Source organism: Ruditapes philippinarum, unplaced genomic scaffold (assembly GCF_026571515.1).
Source record: "Ruditapes philippinarum isolate M1 unplaced genomic scaffold, ASM2657151v2 ctg184_1_1_1_1, whole genome shotgun sequence".
Taxonomy (NCBI): Eukaryota; Metazoa; Mollusca; class Bivalvia; order Venerida; family Veneridae; genus Ruditapes; species Ruditapes philippinarum.
Window position 1 is genome coordinate 75,737 of NW_026863779.1, and position 16,892 is coordinate 92,628.

Here is a 16,892-nt window from a genome sequence, read left to right on the forward strand (position 1 = left end):
TCTACCAGTTAGCTTACAGGTTGGCTGTGCTACCAGTTAGTTTAGAGATTGACTGTTCTACTAGTAAGCTAACAGTTTTACCAGTTAGCTGACATGTCAACAGTTCAACCAGTTATCTTACTGTGTAAGCTTACAGGTTGCTTGTGTTACCAGTTAGCTTACAGGTTGCTTGTGTTACCAGTTAGCTTACAGGTTGCTTGTGTTACCAGTTAGCTTACAAGTTGCTTGTGTTACCAGTTAGCTTACAAGTTGCTTGTGTTACCAGTTAGCTTACAAGTTGGTTGTGTTACCAGTTAGCTTACAAGTTGGTTGTGTTACCAGTTAGCTTACAAGTTGGTTGTGTTACCAGTTAGCTTACAAGTTGCTTGTGTAACCAGTTAGCTTACAAGTTGCTTGTGTTACCAGTTAGCTTACAGGTTGCTTGTGTTACCAGTTAGCTTACAAGTTGCTTGTGTTACCAGTTAGCTTACAAGTTGCTTGTGTGTTACCAGTTAGCTTACAGTTGCTTGTGTTACAGTTAGCTTACAAGTTGCTTGTGTAACCAGTTAGCTTACAAGTTGCTTGTGTTACCAGTTAGCTTACAAGTTGCTTGTGTTACCAGTTAGCTTACAGGTTGCTTGTGTTACCAGTTAGCTTACAAGTTGCTTGTGTTACCAGTTAGCTTACAAGTTGCTTGTGTTACCAGTTAGCTTACAAGTTGCTTGTGTTACCAGTTAGCTTACAGGTTGCTTGTGTTACCAGTTAGCTTACAAGTTGCTTGTGTAACCAGTTAGCTTACAAGTTGCTTGTGTTACCAGTTAGCTTACAGGTTGCTTGTGTTACCAGTTAGCTTACAAGTTGCTTGTGTTACCAGTTAGCTTACAAGTTGCTTGTGTTACCAGTTAGCTTACAAGTTGCTTGTGTTACCAGTTAGCTTACAAGTTGCTTGTGTTACCAGTTAGTTACAAGTTGCTTTGTGTTACCAGTTAGCTTACAGGTTGCTTGTGTTACCAGTTAGCTTACAAGTTGCTTGTGTTACCAGTTAGCTTACAAGTTGCTTGTGTTACCAGTTAGCTTACAGGTTGCTTGTGTTACCAGTTAGCTTACAAGTTGCTTGTGTTACCAGTTAGCTTACAAGTTGCTTGTGTTACCAGTTAGCTTACAAGTTGCTTGTGTAACCAATTAGCTTACAAATTGGCTGTGATAAAGTTGTCAGTTTACCAGTTAGCTTACAGGTTGACATTTCTACCAGTTAACTTAAATGTTGTCAGTTTACCAGTTAGCTTACAGTTTTACATTTCTTCCAGTTAGCTTACAAGTTGCCAGTCTACAAGTTAGCTAACATGTTGATATTCTACCAGTTTGCTTATAGGTTGTCAGTTTACCAGTTAGCTTACAGGTTGACAGTTCAACTATTTAGCTTACAGGTTGACATTTCTATCAGTTAGCTTACAGATTGACAGTTCAACCAATAAGCTCACAAATTAAAAGTTCTACCAGTTAGCTTACAGGTTGACATTTCTATTTTCTACCAGTAAGCTTACAGGTTGGCTGTGCTACTAGTTAGTTTAGAGATTGACTGTTCTACTAGTAAGCTAACAGTTTTACCAGTTAGCTGACATGTCAACAGTTCAACCAGTTATCTTACTGTGTAAGCTTACAGGTTGCTTGTGTTACCAGTTAGCTTACAGGTTGCTTGTGTTACCAGTTAGCTTACAGGTTGCTTGTGTTACCAGTTAGCTTACAGGTTGCTTGTGTTACCAGTTAGCTTACAGGTTGCTTGTGTTACCAGTTAGCTTACAGGTTGGTTGTGTTACCAGTTAGCTTACAAGTTGCTTGTGTTACCAGTTAGCTTACAGGTTGCTTGTGTTACCAGTTAGCTTACAAGTTGCTTGTGTTACCAGTTAGCTTACAAGTTGCTTGTGTTACCAGTTAGCTTACAAGTTGGCTGTGATAAAGTTGTCAGTTTACCAGTTAGCTTACAGGTTGACATTTCTACCAGTAAGCTTACAAGTTGTCAGTGTACCAGTTAGCTTAGATGTTGACATTTCTACCAGTTAACGTACATGTTGTCAGTTTACCAGTTAGCTTACAAGTTGCTTATGTTACCAGTTAGCTTACAGGTTGCTTGTGTTACCAGTTAGCTTACAAGTTGCTTATGTTACCAGTTAGCTTACATACCAGTTAGCTTACAGGTTGCTTGTGTAACCAGTTAGCTTACAGGTTGCTTGTGTTACCAGTTAGCTTACAGGTTGCTTGTGTTACCAGTTAGCTTACAGGTTGCTTGTGTTACCAGTTAGCTTACAGGTTGCTTGTGTTACCAGTTAGCTTACAGGTTTCTTGTGTTACCAGTTAGCTTACATACCAGTTAGCTTACAGGTTGCTTGTGTAACCAGTTAGCTTACAGGTTGCTTGTGTTACCAGTTAGCTTACAGGTTGCTTGTGTTACCAGTTAGCTTACAGGTTGCTTGTGTTACCAGTTAGCTTACAGGTTTCTTGTGTTACCAGTTAGCTTACAGGTTGCTTGTGTTACCAGTTAGCTTACAGGTTGCTTGTGTTACCAGTTAGCTTACAGGTTGCTTGTGTTACCAGTTAGCTTACAGGTTGCTTGTGTTACCAGTTAGCTTACAGGTTGCTTGTGTTACCAGTTAGCTTACAAGTTGCTTGTGTTACCAGTTAGCTTACAGGTTGCTTGTGTTACCAGTTAGCTTACAGGTTGCTTGTGTTACCAGTTAGCTTACAAGTTGCTTGTGTTACCAGTTAGCTTACAGGTTTCTTGTGTTACCAGTTAGCTTACAGGTTTCTTGTGTTACCAGTTAGCATACATGTTGACAGTTCTACCAATTAGCTTACAGGTTGGCAAAAGTTATTTGACAAGAACTATTAATGCATTTCATTCAAAGTTTGAAAAAGACATACTACAAATGTCAGGACATTTACATTCAATTGATTTACCGCCGCTAAAATGGTTAAGGACTGTTATTTGAAGGGCCTTAGCATTTTATTTGGTATAAAATCTAAACAAGACTAACCTGTCATAATCAACTAATCCAAAATATTTTATTCTAACTGAGTTAGACATTTCAAGTATTCTTGACAATTTACGAAATAAATGGTTTCTAAAGAAATGCTTTAGTCACAGGCATGAGTATTGGACTTTGGAAGAAAATATGACCACATTGATAAAAACCTCTGTGTTCATCTTAAATGTGTCAAAAACCAAAAAATAAAAAATCTATGAAATATGAGCCCCCTTAAAAATATACTATAAGTTAACTAATAGTATATTTTAAGGGTGAGGCTCATATATATTTTTTTTTTATTTTTATTTTCGGACACATTTAAGATGAAGACAGAGGTTTTATCAATGTGGTCCCAGGTTAGTCTCAATATTTCGACGGCAAGACAGACCGATTTTATAATCTGATATTTCATAGATGTCTGTCTTTACGCGAAGGGCGGCCATCGTCTATATAAAAAAGCCCTAAAGCGCACAATTTGTTGGGCTAGTCCCAGGTCCGATACTCGTGCCGTGCTCTTGTGTCAAATTGTCTCCTCAAAAAAGTTAGTCGTGCCGCAAAGTGAACTAAACTCTTCCATAAAGGAAACAAAATTAGTATCGTAAATCCAAAATGGCCGCCAAAGAGGCGGAACAAGTTGTTTTGGACGAAGAAGATGAAGAATTACGGGAAGATCTTGCTCCTGGTGACTGTGGCACTGCTATGTTAATAACATCTGACTCATATGAACATTTAGCTGCAGAAGACTTTGAAAAATCACGTGCCATTATAAAAAGAAAGGGTCATATACATGACATTGTTCGCCAGTCATCTCATGAAGAACACGATTCATCAGGGGGTGAGCAGACTGGTCATGCAAATAATTTGGATGCAGAAAAGTTAACTCCATCAGCAAGTGAAGACTCCAGTGACCAAAGTGATGTAGGTTGCTTATTACTGTTATCTGTGTGCTTTGATGATATGTTTTTTATCAAAATATCTTATTTCTAACGAGTAAAGTCGGTCTCATCTTAAGTACATGTCACATGTTCACAACACAGTATACTATTGTCAAAATGTAATAAGAAATTAGGCAAAGCCTATGAACGGGGAAGTCGTTAAAAAATCCCTTTCATTCTTTCCGTTTTAAAGGTGTAATTCGGTATTACATGCACCGCTTCCGTTTTCACTCGGAACACTCGACGATTATTATTAATCCGAAAAGTTGAGTTTTGTTCCGTTATCGGAATAACCCGCCTATTATCATTGAGTTACATTGTAAATGGCGGCGCCCGACTAGAACTGACACTGAAAATTTCATTGATAGGTATAGAATTCTATATATTTTTAATTGTTTTTTATTTGATTTTCTTTTAAATATGTACACGTGTAGTCTATAGCAGGGCAAGCCAAAGCCCGGACCCGCTTCGCGGGCCCGGTCTTTGACTTCCCCGTATTAAAAATTATATAAGAAATAAGTGCAAACTATGATGGGATATACTATTCTCTGGTCCTGTTGCTCTTGGTCTCCAGTGCCTCCCGGCCTATTTCGTAAGGAAAATACTAGAGACTAGCAAATAGTATCGTATTTACTGGCCTGGTCAGTAGAGCTGTCATTGATTCAGTGCAAAGCATATTGACGATATGTCAATAGCAGATGACAAATATCAGTGATACACCGATATATTGATAATTACTCCTAATTTCTTGTATATAACATGTGGAATTGGATTTTTTCCACTTGCCCACAGACAAGTTGGACAAGAATTTCTACTTGCCCGAAGCTCAACTTCACTTGCACAAATATCACAGGGATATTTTAGAATCTGCAATAAACAAAGAAGGAAATTCTGACATCAAAAATAGGGAGATTTCTTTAATTTGTGAAAATACTCATTATTTTAAAGGCATTCATGTTTAAAGATAGCTGGTTAACCAATTTTCTATAGTAACCAGCTATCTTTAAACACGAATGTGTTTGTGGTCATATTCTTTGTCTCTCTGCACACTTGGTATACGCTTTTCTGATTCTTTTCAGACCTCAAGAAAAAATTGTCATTGTGTCTAAACAATTCACAATGCAACAACGATTCAAATATATGATGCTGCGCATTATATGCCTCAATACGATCAATCACCAAGCTTGTTTTCCAATACGCATTTTGTGCCCTCTTCTGCTTGGGGGGTTTGATCAATGCCAAGAAAATTTTGGACTTGTGAGAGGCTAAATATGACCTCAGGTCAATCTTAAGGTAATATGTAACCAACACTGAAAAGCCTTTGACTCTATATCTCAATCCATTGAGAAGTTGCAGCACTTTGTAATGGGTTTTGATTGAAAAAAATCAATCCAAAATAGTTATTTTTTGCAATTTTGAGATGTCCCTTCATTGCTATGATAATAGGAAATTTAAGATTGAGCATGTCATTACAAAGGCTATGGTCCAGTAAACAAATGTGCCAAGTTTGATTAGTATTTAAGCATTTTTTATAGTTTCATAGCAATTTGAACTTGTACTAGGAGGCTTTTCAATGAAAACAGCCATTTTTCACAAAATGCTTGTGCGGTAATGGGTTAAAGTTTAAATGTGAAGATTTTTTTTCTAAACACTGGGTAAACTATTCATATACTAAACTGGATAGAGCTACCAACTGCTCAGTCATTATACAGCACAGATGACAAGTTAACTATTTCCCTGTAATTCCCTTATTTCCTGGGAATTCCCTGTATTTCCCTCTGACTACTAATCCCCAAAAATATGCCAACTCTGATATGGCATATGGCAGGCAAAGGAATGTTTACATTGTAACATAATGTCAGATATGACCTTAATAAACCAAATAGTGTCAGGACAAGTAATTCTATGCTCATTGTAGTTTGCCATATTTTTCTCAATACTCTTTTGATGGCTTCATGATTATATGTTTCTGCACATTTTAACCCTAAACTGTGTATAACTCTACAACAGGGCACTCTAAATTGATATCTATTTCTTTAATATTATTGATATGAAATAAGATTGTACCTATGATGCAGAAAGCTTTTATGATTTAATAACAAGCACAAAATAGACATAATATTGGTTCTTGCTGTAAGAAAAACATTATGCCACACCTGTTGATAGATTTTGGAAGGAATCGTAACTTGCTTATTTGCATATTGGCTTGTGTATAGATAACTGCATGATGTGAAAAGCATAAACAATATGTCTGTAACAAACTCAGTAAGTTTTCATTACATGTATTTGTTTCAAATAAAAAAGGAAAAACATGGTGTGATGTTGATGATAACAGACAAAGATCATGTTAATCTTGTAATATTGCTATAGACAGCAAAAGGCTAGAGTGCTTGCAACAGAATAACGGTCATTGATACAGTATGAAGTTTATCTGAATATATGTTATGTTACAATTATTATTTTAGTCTGGATCAAAAGATTTAAGTGGAGTGATAGATCAGATTACCCGTACCCAGGTCCTAGATGAAGATGATGATGTTAAAACACCAGAATGGAGAGGGCAGAGAAAACATGTCTTTATACTCAGTGACTCAGGAAAACCAGTTTATTCAAGGTAATACAATGTTAAATGACAGTTAATACATAATTAAATTTTATAATTATACTATATAAACTATTAATCAAAATAACATGTTTTTTTTATCCAGTATAATATAAGAATAATGAAAGTGAATATATTGTTATAAGTATTGTCAATTAAGGCTGTAGTAGAATAATGTTATGATATTGTGTGAGATATTACAATCATGTTAACTACATTTGTATTTGTTAACAATTTCTTTTCATCTTACATTGATAGTAGACTTGTTGTAAAAACAATCATGTAATGATTCAGAATATTAAGTGTTTCCTTTTAAATATTTTAAAGGATGTTCTTCTTAAGAATCTTGTCTGTCTTTCACTACATATTTTTTTCTATATTAATAGCAGTTTTGATTAACATGTATGTGTTAAGATGTAGGGAAATTGTAAGCCTTTAATTTCTGTGATCACCCTAAAATTATGTTAAACACCTTAATATTGCTGTAAGGAACTTAAAATTACTGTAACTGCTTAATGACATTTTCTGTTTTATATAGCAATATACCAATATAATATATATTGACTTTAAACTATTTAAATTTACTATATTACAGACATGGGAATGAAGATAAACTTGTGACAATATTTGGTGTTATGCAGGCTCTTGTATCATTTGTCCAAGATTCGTCTCATGATACTCTCCGGTCTATAGTTGTCGGCGAGCACAGAGTTGTATTTCTTCACCTTGACCATCTTATTCTAGTTTGTGTAACACGAGGTGGTGAGTCAGATAGACAGATTAGAATACAACTACACTATTTATACAATCAAGTTCTAAGTGTATTGACTCTTAGTTCTCTAAAGAAAATATTCAAACAGAGGAGAAATTATGACTTGCGACGACAGTTAAGTGGGTCGGAAAAGTTTTTAGACAGTTTGTTAAAGATGATGGAAACAGAGCCTGGGTTATTACTAGGTGCTGTACGTTGTCTGCCATTAGAGAATGCTACACGTGATATGATTGCTCAAAGTATTGTCCAACATGCCAAAGTCAAGGTATATGTTAATAATTTTTATTTAAGCTTGATTTAAAATTAATGACCCATGTGCTAAAATTCAATATAAGTCAAATCACTATTAACTTAACCCTTTCTTTTATCATAAAATATTGTATATCAGAGTTTAGTCTTTGATAAAAAAAAAAGGAAAGGACTTGATCCGAGTCAAACCCTGTTTTTTGAATGCTGCTCAATTGTTAGTCAAAGAGTCTAACCCACTTTGAGAACAATGTTGTTCTAATTTGATGACTGGATGCGCTTAAGCTATCTATAATCTTTGTAAATAATTAAAAGAATGAACTAAAAGTAGTAAAAGGGCTGTATCTAATGAAGTATTTTTATTAAACAGTAAAATTATGTTTTCATAACTTTATGACAAATTTTCACTTAGTTATGACATAAAATGTGTCTGATATTCAACACACGTACAAAGTGTGCATAAACAGAATAATATGCTTTTAAGTATGTTTTTAACAGTTAAGTAATGATTTCATGCATGCAAATGGAAATACACCAACATATTTCTTTCATATAAGCATTTTGGGATTATTCTTTTTCAAAATGTTATACAAAATTTTTCCAAGCTACAGATAGCAGAGATATAGGGTAATAAACTTTAAGCTGAGGTCACAGTAGCTTTAAAATAGAATACATGTTTTGTAGACTATGATTGTCTCTACTTGCCAATCATCTGAGATGAATCAAATTGCTATTTTGTAGCAATACATCAGTAATACAACAATTACTTTTAAAGATGAAATAGATTCATGTAAACTTTTATAATTAAAATAAAATATTTCAAAATGCGCCCTTTCTTTTAGAAAATTGCATTTTTAGAAACAGTGTTAAATAAATGATAATATTGATATGATTTCAGGATTTAGTGTTTGCACTGATAATCACCAATAGCCAGTTAGTGACATTAGTCAGAATGAAGAAATATTTCCTACATCCCATGGATCTTCATTTAATTATAAACCTTATCAACTCTGCAGAGTCTTTCAAAGCTGCTGAGTCATGGACACCAATATGTCTTCCAAAGTTTGACTCATCGTAAGTGTATTTTTGTTTATAATGTCAAGGTGACATTGTCAATAAGATAAAAGTTAATATATATTTTGTTTTGATATGATCACATCAGGCATTTATTGATTTACAAGGCAAAGCAGTAGTAAGATATAAACTGATCAAAGTATACATTCTGTGTAATATAAATCTTGTTTTAAGACAAATTCATGAGCCGTAAAACTTGACAAAGTCTATGATAAAAATGTAAAGCAGATTGATAATTTCAAAATGGAAAAATAAAAAAAATTGATGATTTAAAATCAAATAAACAAAAAATATTATAAGCATAACATCTTTCCAGTTGACTGTTTTAAATTTAAGGGCAGTTTTGAAATACTGTTTGTTATTTTGTTGACTTTCAGAGGATTTTTACAAGCACATATCTCATACCTAGATGAAGAATGTCAAACATGTCTATTGTTGCTGTCAGTAGATAGGGACTCCTTCTTCACTCTGTCAGAATGTAAAAGAAGAATTACAGAGGTTTCATTATATTTCATATTCTTCCATGCCTAATATATACATGTATAATAAAGAATTGATTTGGTGTATAGCTCTACAATTCATAGAATAGTGGAGCATGAGCATTGGTATAACACTTTGGTTAAAGTTTTATGTGCAACATTTGATACATTAACAACATCATATTTCATTTACCACTATAGGAGGTCACTGTCCAAGGCCCATAACTGTAGCATGAGTTCAACTGAATTATAGCCCCCTGGGAACTTGTGAAAATTTGTGGTTCAATTTTGCATGCAAGCTCAATCTTTAAAACTAATATAGGTATTCACTTGAAATCTAATACATGTCTCATAATTGGAGGTCACTATCGAAGATCAATAACTCTAACCTTGTTTTTGACTCAGTAATTGCTGTTTGTTATTGTAGAAATTTCCTAGTTAAGCTTTCTATGCTTGTAATCTTTAAAACTACTGAATGTATTCACTTGATAATGAATTTTAATATAAGACCCATAATTACCATGGGGTTTGAATGAAATATGGCCCTTGTGAACTTACAAAATTCCTTCAATGTCATAACTATGTCATGTGGCCATATGAAATTTAAAGTGTTGATGTGTTTTGAAATCCAACAAAACAAACAAAGCATTCACCATTGAAGGTGTTGACTTGAAATTTCCTTGTGACTAAACTTTAGGTAAAGGACTAAGATATATAATTCTAGGATTGATTTTCACTTTTAACTTCCCTTTGAAAAATTCTAACATAAGGCTCTTGTCTCACTATTCAGCACTAAGAATAGCCAAGTACAATGTCAGCCTGGAAGCTTTTGTTTTTGACATCTGATTTATTGTAACATTGTATTTAAGATAAATATTAGTGATTAAAACAAAGAGACAAGAATACTAAAAGACAAGTCAACATTTTCTATGGTTTCTTGCGCAAACTTTATGAACAGATAGGTTTGCAAAGCATCAATAAAACAATATAGATAGAAAATTATATTATTGTGCTACATTTGTTTTAAAAAGGAAAATTGTCATCTGAGATGATGAAAATATGTTATTTTTTGTTTTTTTTTTAGCTCACCTGTCACAAAGTGACAGGGTGAGCTTTTGTGATCGCTTTTCGTCCAGCGTCCGTCCGTCCGTAAACTTTTGCTTTAAATGACATCTCCTCATAAACCACTGAGCCAATTTCATCCAAACTTCACAGGAATGTTCCTTTGGTGGTCACCTTTAAAAATTGTTCAAAGAATTTAATTCCATGCAGAACTCTGGTTGCCATGGCAACCGAAAGAAAAATCTTTAAATATCTTCTTTTAAACAACCCTAAGAGCTAGAGCTTAGATATTTGGCATGAAACATCTTCTAGTGAGTGTCTACCAAGTTTGTTCAAATAAAAGCCCTTGGGTCAAAATTGGCCCCGCCCCAGGGGGTCATTGATTTTCCCTATATGCATATAGTAAAAAGTTTGAAAATCTTCTTTTAAAGAACCCAAAGAGCTAGAGCTAAGATATTTGGCATGAAACATCTTCTAGTGAGTGTCTACCAAGTTTGTTCAAATAAAAGCCCTGGGGTCATTTGGCCCCGCCCCGGGGGTCATTGATTTTCCCTATATGCATATAGTAAAAACTTAAAAAATCTTCTTTTAAAGAACCGTAAGAGCTAGAGCTTAGATATTTGGCATGAAACATCTTCTAGTGAATGTCTACCAAGTTTGTTCAAATAAAAGCCTAGGGTCAAATTGGCCCCGCCCCAGAGGGTCATTGATTTTCCCTATATGCATATAGTAAAAACTTAAAAAATCTTCTTTTAAAGAACCCAAAGAGCTAGAGCTAAGATATTAAGCATGAAACATCTTCTAGTGAGTGTCTACCAAGTTTGTTCAAATTAAAGCCCTGGGGTCAAAATTGGCCCCGCCCCGGGGGGTCATTGATTTTCCCTATATGCATATAGTAAAAACTTAAAAAATCTTCTTTTAAAGAACCATAAGAGCTAGAGCTTAGATATTTGGCATGAAACGTCTTCTAGTGAATGTCTACCAAGTTTGTTCAAATAAAAGCCCTGGGTCAAAATTGACCCCGCCCCAGGGGGTCATAGATTTTTCCTATATGCATATAGTAAAAACTTAAAAAATCTTCTTTTAAAGAACCCAAAGAGCTAGAGCTAAGATATTTAGCATGAAACATCTTTTAATGAGTGTCTTCAAGTTTGTTCAAATAAAAAGCCCTGGGGTCAAAATTGGCCCCGCCCCAAAACTTAAAAAATCTTCTTTTAAAGAACTCAAAGAGCTAGAGCTAAGATATTTAGCATGAAACATGTTCTAATGGGTGTCTACCAAGTATGTTCAAATAAAAGCCCTGGGGTCAAAACTGGCCCCGCCCGGGGGGGGGGGTCATTGATTTTCCTTATATGTGTATAGCAAAAACTTAAAAATCTTCTTGGAAAAAACCCAAATAGCTAGAGTTTAGATATTAAGCATGATTCATCTTTAAGTAAATATCTACAAAGTTTGTTCAAATAAAAGCCCGGGGGTCAAAACTGGCCCTGCCCCAGGGGTGTCATTGTTTTTAACTATATGTGTATAGTAAAAACTTTAAAAATCTTCTTTTAAAAAACCCAATGAGCTAGAACTTAGATGTTTAGCATGAAACATCTTCTTATGGGTGTCTACCAAGTCTGTTCAAATAAACAAATAAAAGCCCTTGGGTAAAAATTGGCCTGGGGGTGGGGGGGGGGCCTATATACAGGTGAGCGACCTCAGGGCCATCATGGCCCTCTTGTTTATTTTTTTGTTTCAGAAAAATATTGTAAGAGATATATTGTGAATGTAGACTGAATAAATTTCAATATTTGTCAGAGATTTATAGGCATGGGAACCAATTGATTAAGCATCTTTATTGAAAAGAAGTGTCTGAATTTATTTCGATAACATCCAAATTATTATGTTTGTTACATACCATATGAAAAACTGAAACAGTGTTGTTAATAGATTTAATATATTTGCCACATTACATATACATGTATATTTCATTATTTTATTTCAGAGACTTATAAAGTACAATGGTCTTAGAGCAATAGCTGATTCATTAAGAAAAGACAGTTATAATATTTCAAAGTGTGGTATAACAGATTTACGCCACTTTCTGTACAAGAATAAAAGCACCGCCCAATACACCAGCCCTGAGCTTCAAGCACCGTACCTGACACCAGACCAACAAGAGCGCTTGTTTAGTTTATATTACTACTTGCACAATAGAATACATTCCTCATCTAGACCATTAAAAATTCTCTACCATGTCGGCCAGTATGAAGCATTACTGGGATGGGTAAGTTGATTTTATCTTTTAATATAAAATCTATTTGCATTTAGTTATGTTTTGAATTGAATTTTATACAGTATTTTATTTTTAGCTATCTGTGACAGTTAGGTGGGGCGTCCGTGGCTCCAGCTAGCTTATGGAATGAAGGTAGTTGTACTCACTCAGGTGCCCGTTTGTGCCTGAAATAATGCACGGAAGGGCACCTGAGGTCTTCCTCCACCAGTAAAGCTGGAACGCTGCCATATGACCTTAATGTGTCAGTGTGACATAAACCTCAATCAAACAAACATTGTCAGGTTAAAGTCAATTATTTGCTAATTGACATGTTAGAGTTATAGTTGGTGTTGTTGCTTATTTACCCTACCTTTGGCTGTAGTGTAATACATTAGATAATTGATGGTACATAAATAATTCTTTCTAGTGTACATAATATATTTTAATATACATTACAGTAAAAGTGAGAATTTATGTATTTTGCTTAATTATCTATTTCAGAACTTTATATTTTGCTTCAAAGGACATTAAGACATTTGTACATGTATAAATATTTATTCGGATTGTTTTAGTTATGAGATTAAATAAAATCTTATTTCTGTCCATTTTTATACCAACTATAATATTAGTTGTAATTTTAAGGTACTGTAACTACTGCTATAAATTTTATATCAGGTTACTGGAGGTTTTGAGTTGTATGCAGTATTTGGACCATTAGTAACAAAATCACTAGCAATAAATGCTGTCAACAAGCTGATGGCCTGGATTAGAAAGGAAGCAAATAGACTGTTTATATTGGAGTCTGTGACATTCTAGAGGAAAGTTGGATATAAACTCATCAACCAGGAAACATATGTGATAAATAGTTTTTTGAGAGGGGTCATGTTAAAAGGGTCTATCTCATCAAGATAGTTCAGGAATTTTGGTGGGTTTCCCTGTGATACCTGAAATCACCTGAGTTTATTAATAAATTATAATATTGGTCTTATAAAACTTGACAGGTGCCAGCTTGAAGTAGAGTCTAGTGTTTCTACTTTAACATTCCAAGTACCAATATGGAATGTTTCCGCTTTATCTCTGAATAAAATGTTTGAATTCAAAATCAGGCCCTTTCAGCATGACCACTTGTATTTTATTTATTTTCAGCAAAGTGTACTTCTATAATCATGTTATAGCTATTGACTGTGTGTTGTTGATATAAATGTTGTATTTCAGATGAATATAGCAGTAGCATTTACATTACATTGTCATTTCCTAGTCTTTATACCAAAGAAAAAACTTTGGTGTTTTTTGTTAAGCTTATAAAATAAACCAGTCTATATCTGGAGTATCTGATTGGTTTATCCTTGTTATGGTTGATAATACTGACCAATGACAAGCTTGCATTTTTACACTGGTATCCAGTCATCTTTTTATTTTAAATCAGACAACCATCTTTAAATAAACTAGTATATATATTAGATAGAGGATATTGAATGAGTGTAAGTTCAATACTGAATTTATTGCACAAGTTGGATAAAATTATATTATGCGAGCCTCTGGCGAGCATGATATTATTTTATTCAACAAGTGCAATAAATTCAGTAATGAACTTATACGAATATAATATTCTATTTATCACAAACCCAAAATAAAGACCGTTTAAAGTGAAGAGTCATTTTTCATTAACGAGCCTATAGTATAATGTTTACATTTAGCACGTCTTTACACTATGTTTGTATAACGCTAATGACGTCACGTCAAAATATATGCACGGCCGTGCAATACCATATTTACAGAGTCGCAAAAATGGCATGGATGTGTGATAAGGTAGTAGTTTATTTTATGGGTACAAGTGACTTAACAATCTGAATGTAGTGAATATGAATTACCGGTTTGAATATTTTTATAAGGAAATGTACTTCATAATGCTTGTGGATTTTATAGTGCAGTAGATTTAACTAAAGTTTTCTCTTCTTCGTAGTGAAATCATGATTAAATCAATTTTCATGAAGGATGCATTGTTAACAAGTAAATTTTGAATGCCATTATTGATAAAAGAATAGTTGATTAAAAAATCATGTGTGCAATCCAGTTTGAATTGTGATTTATGTGAGATTTTATATAATTTGACAATTTATAGTACACAAAAATAAATGTAAGACTACTATTAGTTTGATATGTATTTCATACAAGACTTGAATTATTTTTGTGACTGACATGTTGATACATGTTGTTTTACATTGAAGATGGAATGTTTAGAGGTGGGAGGCACTTTAGTCACCAAATTTGTTATATTTTAACTAGATGTTTGTTGAAGGTGCTTTTCTTCACCTCCAGCGTGACATTCTTCTTTGAACATATTTTGTATGGTACTTTCATTTAGTGTGCAATTTTTGTTTGTGCAGTATTTTCTTTGTTTCATTGCTAATAATAGATCTCTCCCTTCTAGAATGTTTACTTACATCAGCAGGTGGTAGCTGTCGAAAGTTCACCCATACTTTGTCTCAGTGCTATTTTATTTTACTGGTCAGTTCAGATCATTGATTTCAGTAAGTGTTCAAGATTGAATACGGCAGAAGTTTTGGTGTGTACAATTATCTGTTGTGAACAGAATCAAACTGAGCATGTAGTTTACATGTATTTGTTTTTGTTTCATTGCTATCCAGGGATATCCCTCCTTTCAGATCCTTTTTACAAATTTATCTAAAAGTTTTTCATGTTTAGGAACAATTTTTATGAATATTTAAGATTCATAACAAGAAGATGCAGTACAATAAAAAATTATCCTATGCTGCTTTGGATTCAAACTCATGACCGATGGCTTACTAGCAAATAATAACAATGCTATGATTGACTGGGCCAAATAATTGATTAACTAACTGTTGTAGGGGTGTCTGTGGACTGTGGCTGAGTGGTTAAGGTCATTGACTTCAAACCACTTGCCCCTCATAGCTGCGAGTTCAAGTCCTGACAGGGACTTTGGTTTTTTCATGTGAGGAAGCCGTCCAGCTAGCTTATGGAATGAAGGTGGTTCTACTCAGGTGTCTGTTTATGCCTGAAATAATGCATGGAGGCCTTCCTCTATCAGTAAAGCTGTAACGTCGACATATGACCTACACTGTGTTGGTGTTACGTAAAACCTAATCAAACAAACAAACAAACAGTTGTCAATGGTTGTAATTTGAGTAATCATATATAACATTATCTATCTAGCTTTCAGACAGTCACTGGTCTTATAGAGATGCCTGTGACAGAGGGTCACCTAAAATCATTCCTTTCCCATATTGCTAGAAAGCCACCATTTGAAATTTACTATGTGGGTGTAAAGTAAAACCATTTTTGAATATTGTAAAATAAGTGTCTTAAAAAATGTGAAAAAAGTTGTAAAATTCTCCGTAATTTGACTTTCTTTTGCCTTGTAGTCATTACTTGTATATATATGAAGTGAATGAACAATGTTCACTAAAAATGTGATTCCTATAATATACTGATATGTATAATTTATAAGTTTTTATCTTAATAATGACAAGAGTTAATTTTTTTGTATATACAGTACAAAATAATGTAAATCTCCATACTTTATAAATGAAAACTCAATACTTGAGATATCAGTTGGACTTAAGTAAATGTGTTTTCTGAAAAAAGTTATGTGATGTTATGTAGCAATATGAACAGAACATAAAATAAATGTTTTATAACAAAGAATTTACATCTTTATTAAAATCTTTGGTTTACATTTGAATTGTAGGTTTATTTTAAATGCATTTATGTGTTCTATTTTGACATGATCCATTGTGCAAATAAACTGTATCTTTTATACATTGTAACTGCTACATTATTTTTTATGTGAGAAGAAATGGCTTTTAAATAGTTGAAGAGTATTTATAATGTAAATATTTTTAGCTTGTTATTTATGAAAATCAAATAAATTTGTTAAAGGTAATACAAGAAGTTTGTTATCTATACAATTATTACTGTTCTATTGATAAAGATCAATAAAGTATGTCTATGTTGGTAAAGGAATAGTTTTGACCCAACTCTATTGTATTTATCAACAAGAAATCACGGTTTAAAGTCAGGAACTCAATAAGTTTATAATCTACAATTGTTGTGATCTGGAACTCGGCAAATGTGGTTTTTTCCCTTCTTATCTCAGGGGTATAAACCAACTTTTACAGTTATAACTTGGTAAATATTTTGCTTATAGGCACAATGTATTGGCAACATATCATGACCAGAGTGCACCATGAAATTATAACAGTAAAAGTTTGCATGTACCATTAGGGGGGAAGGACACACATTATCTGAGTTGCAGATAACAACTATTGTACATTATAAACTTACTGAGTTCCTGACTTGAAATAGTGATTTTTTGTCATAAACATAATGTGTGTTAACTGTTATGCAAGATAAGAGATTATGTTGTAATAACTTGTGAGGTCATTTGACAATGTTTCATAATATAACAGCACTTTTTCTTC

The 16,892-nt window shown here is 33.7% G+C and overlaps 1 protein-coding gene across 1 annotated transcript; it reads left to right on the plus strand.

Moving 5' to 3' along the window:
• The first annotated feature begins 3,315 nt into the window (after positions 1–3,315).
• LOC132723308 (vacuolar fusion protein MON1 homolog A-like) lies at positions 3,316–16,247 on the plus strand. Its single transcript, XM_060707984.1, has 7 exons — positions 3,316–3,920; positions 6,403–6,551; positions 7,135–7,576; positions 8,456–8,631; positions 9,009–9,129; positions 12,160–12,441; positions 13,105–16,247. The coding sequence occupies exons 1-7, from the start codon at positions 3,612–3,614 to the stop codon at positions 13,243–13,245; spliced, it is 1,620 nt and encodes a 539-aa protein (XP_060563967.1). The 5' UTR covers positions 3,316–3,611; the 3' UTR covers positions 13,246–16,247.
• Positions 16,248–16,892: the final 645 nt, after the last annotated feature.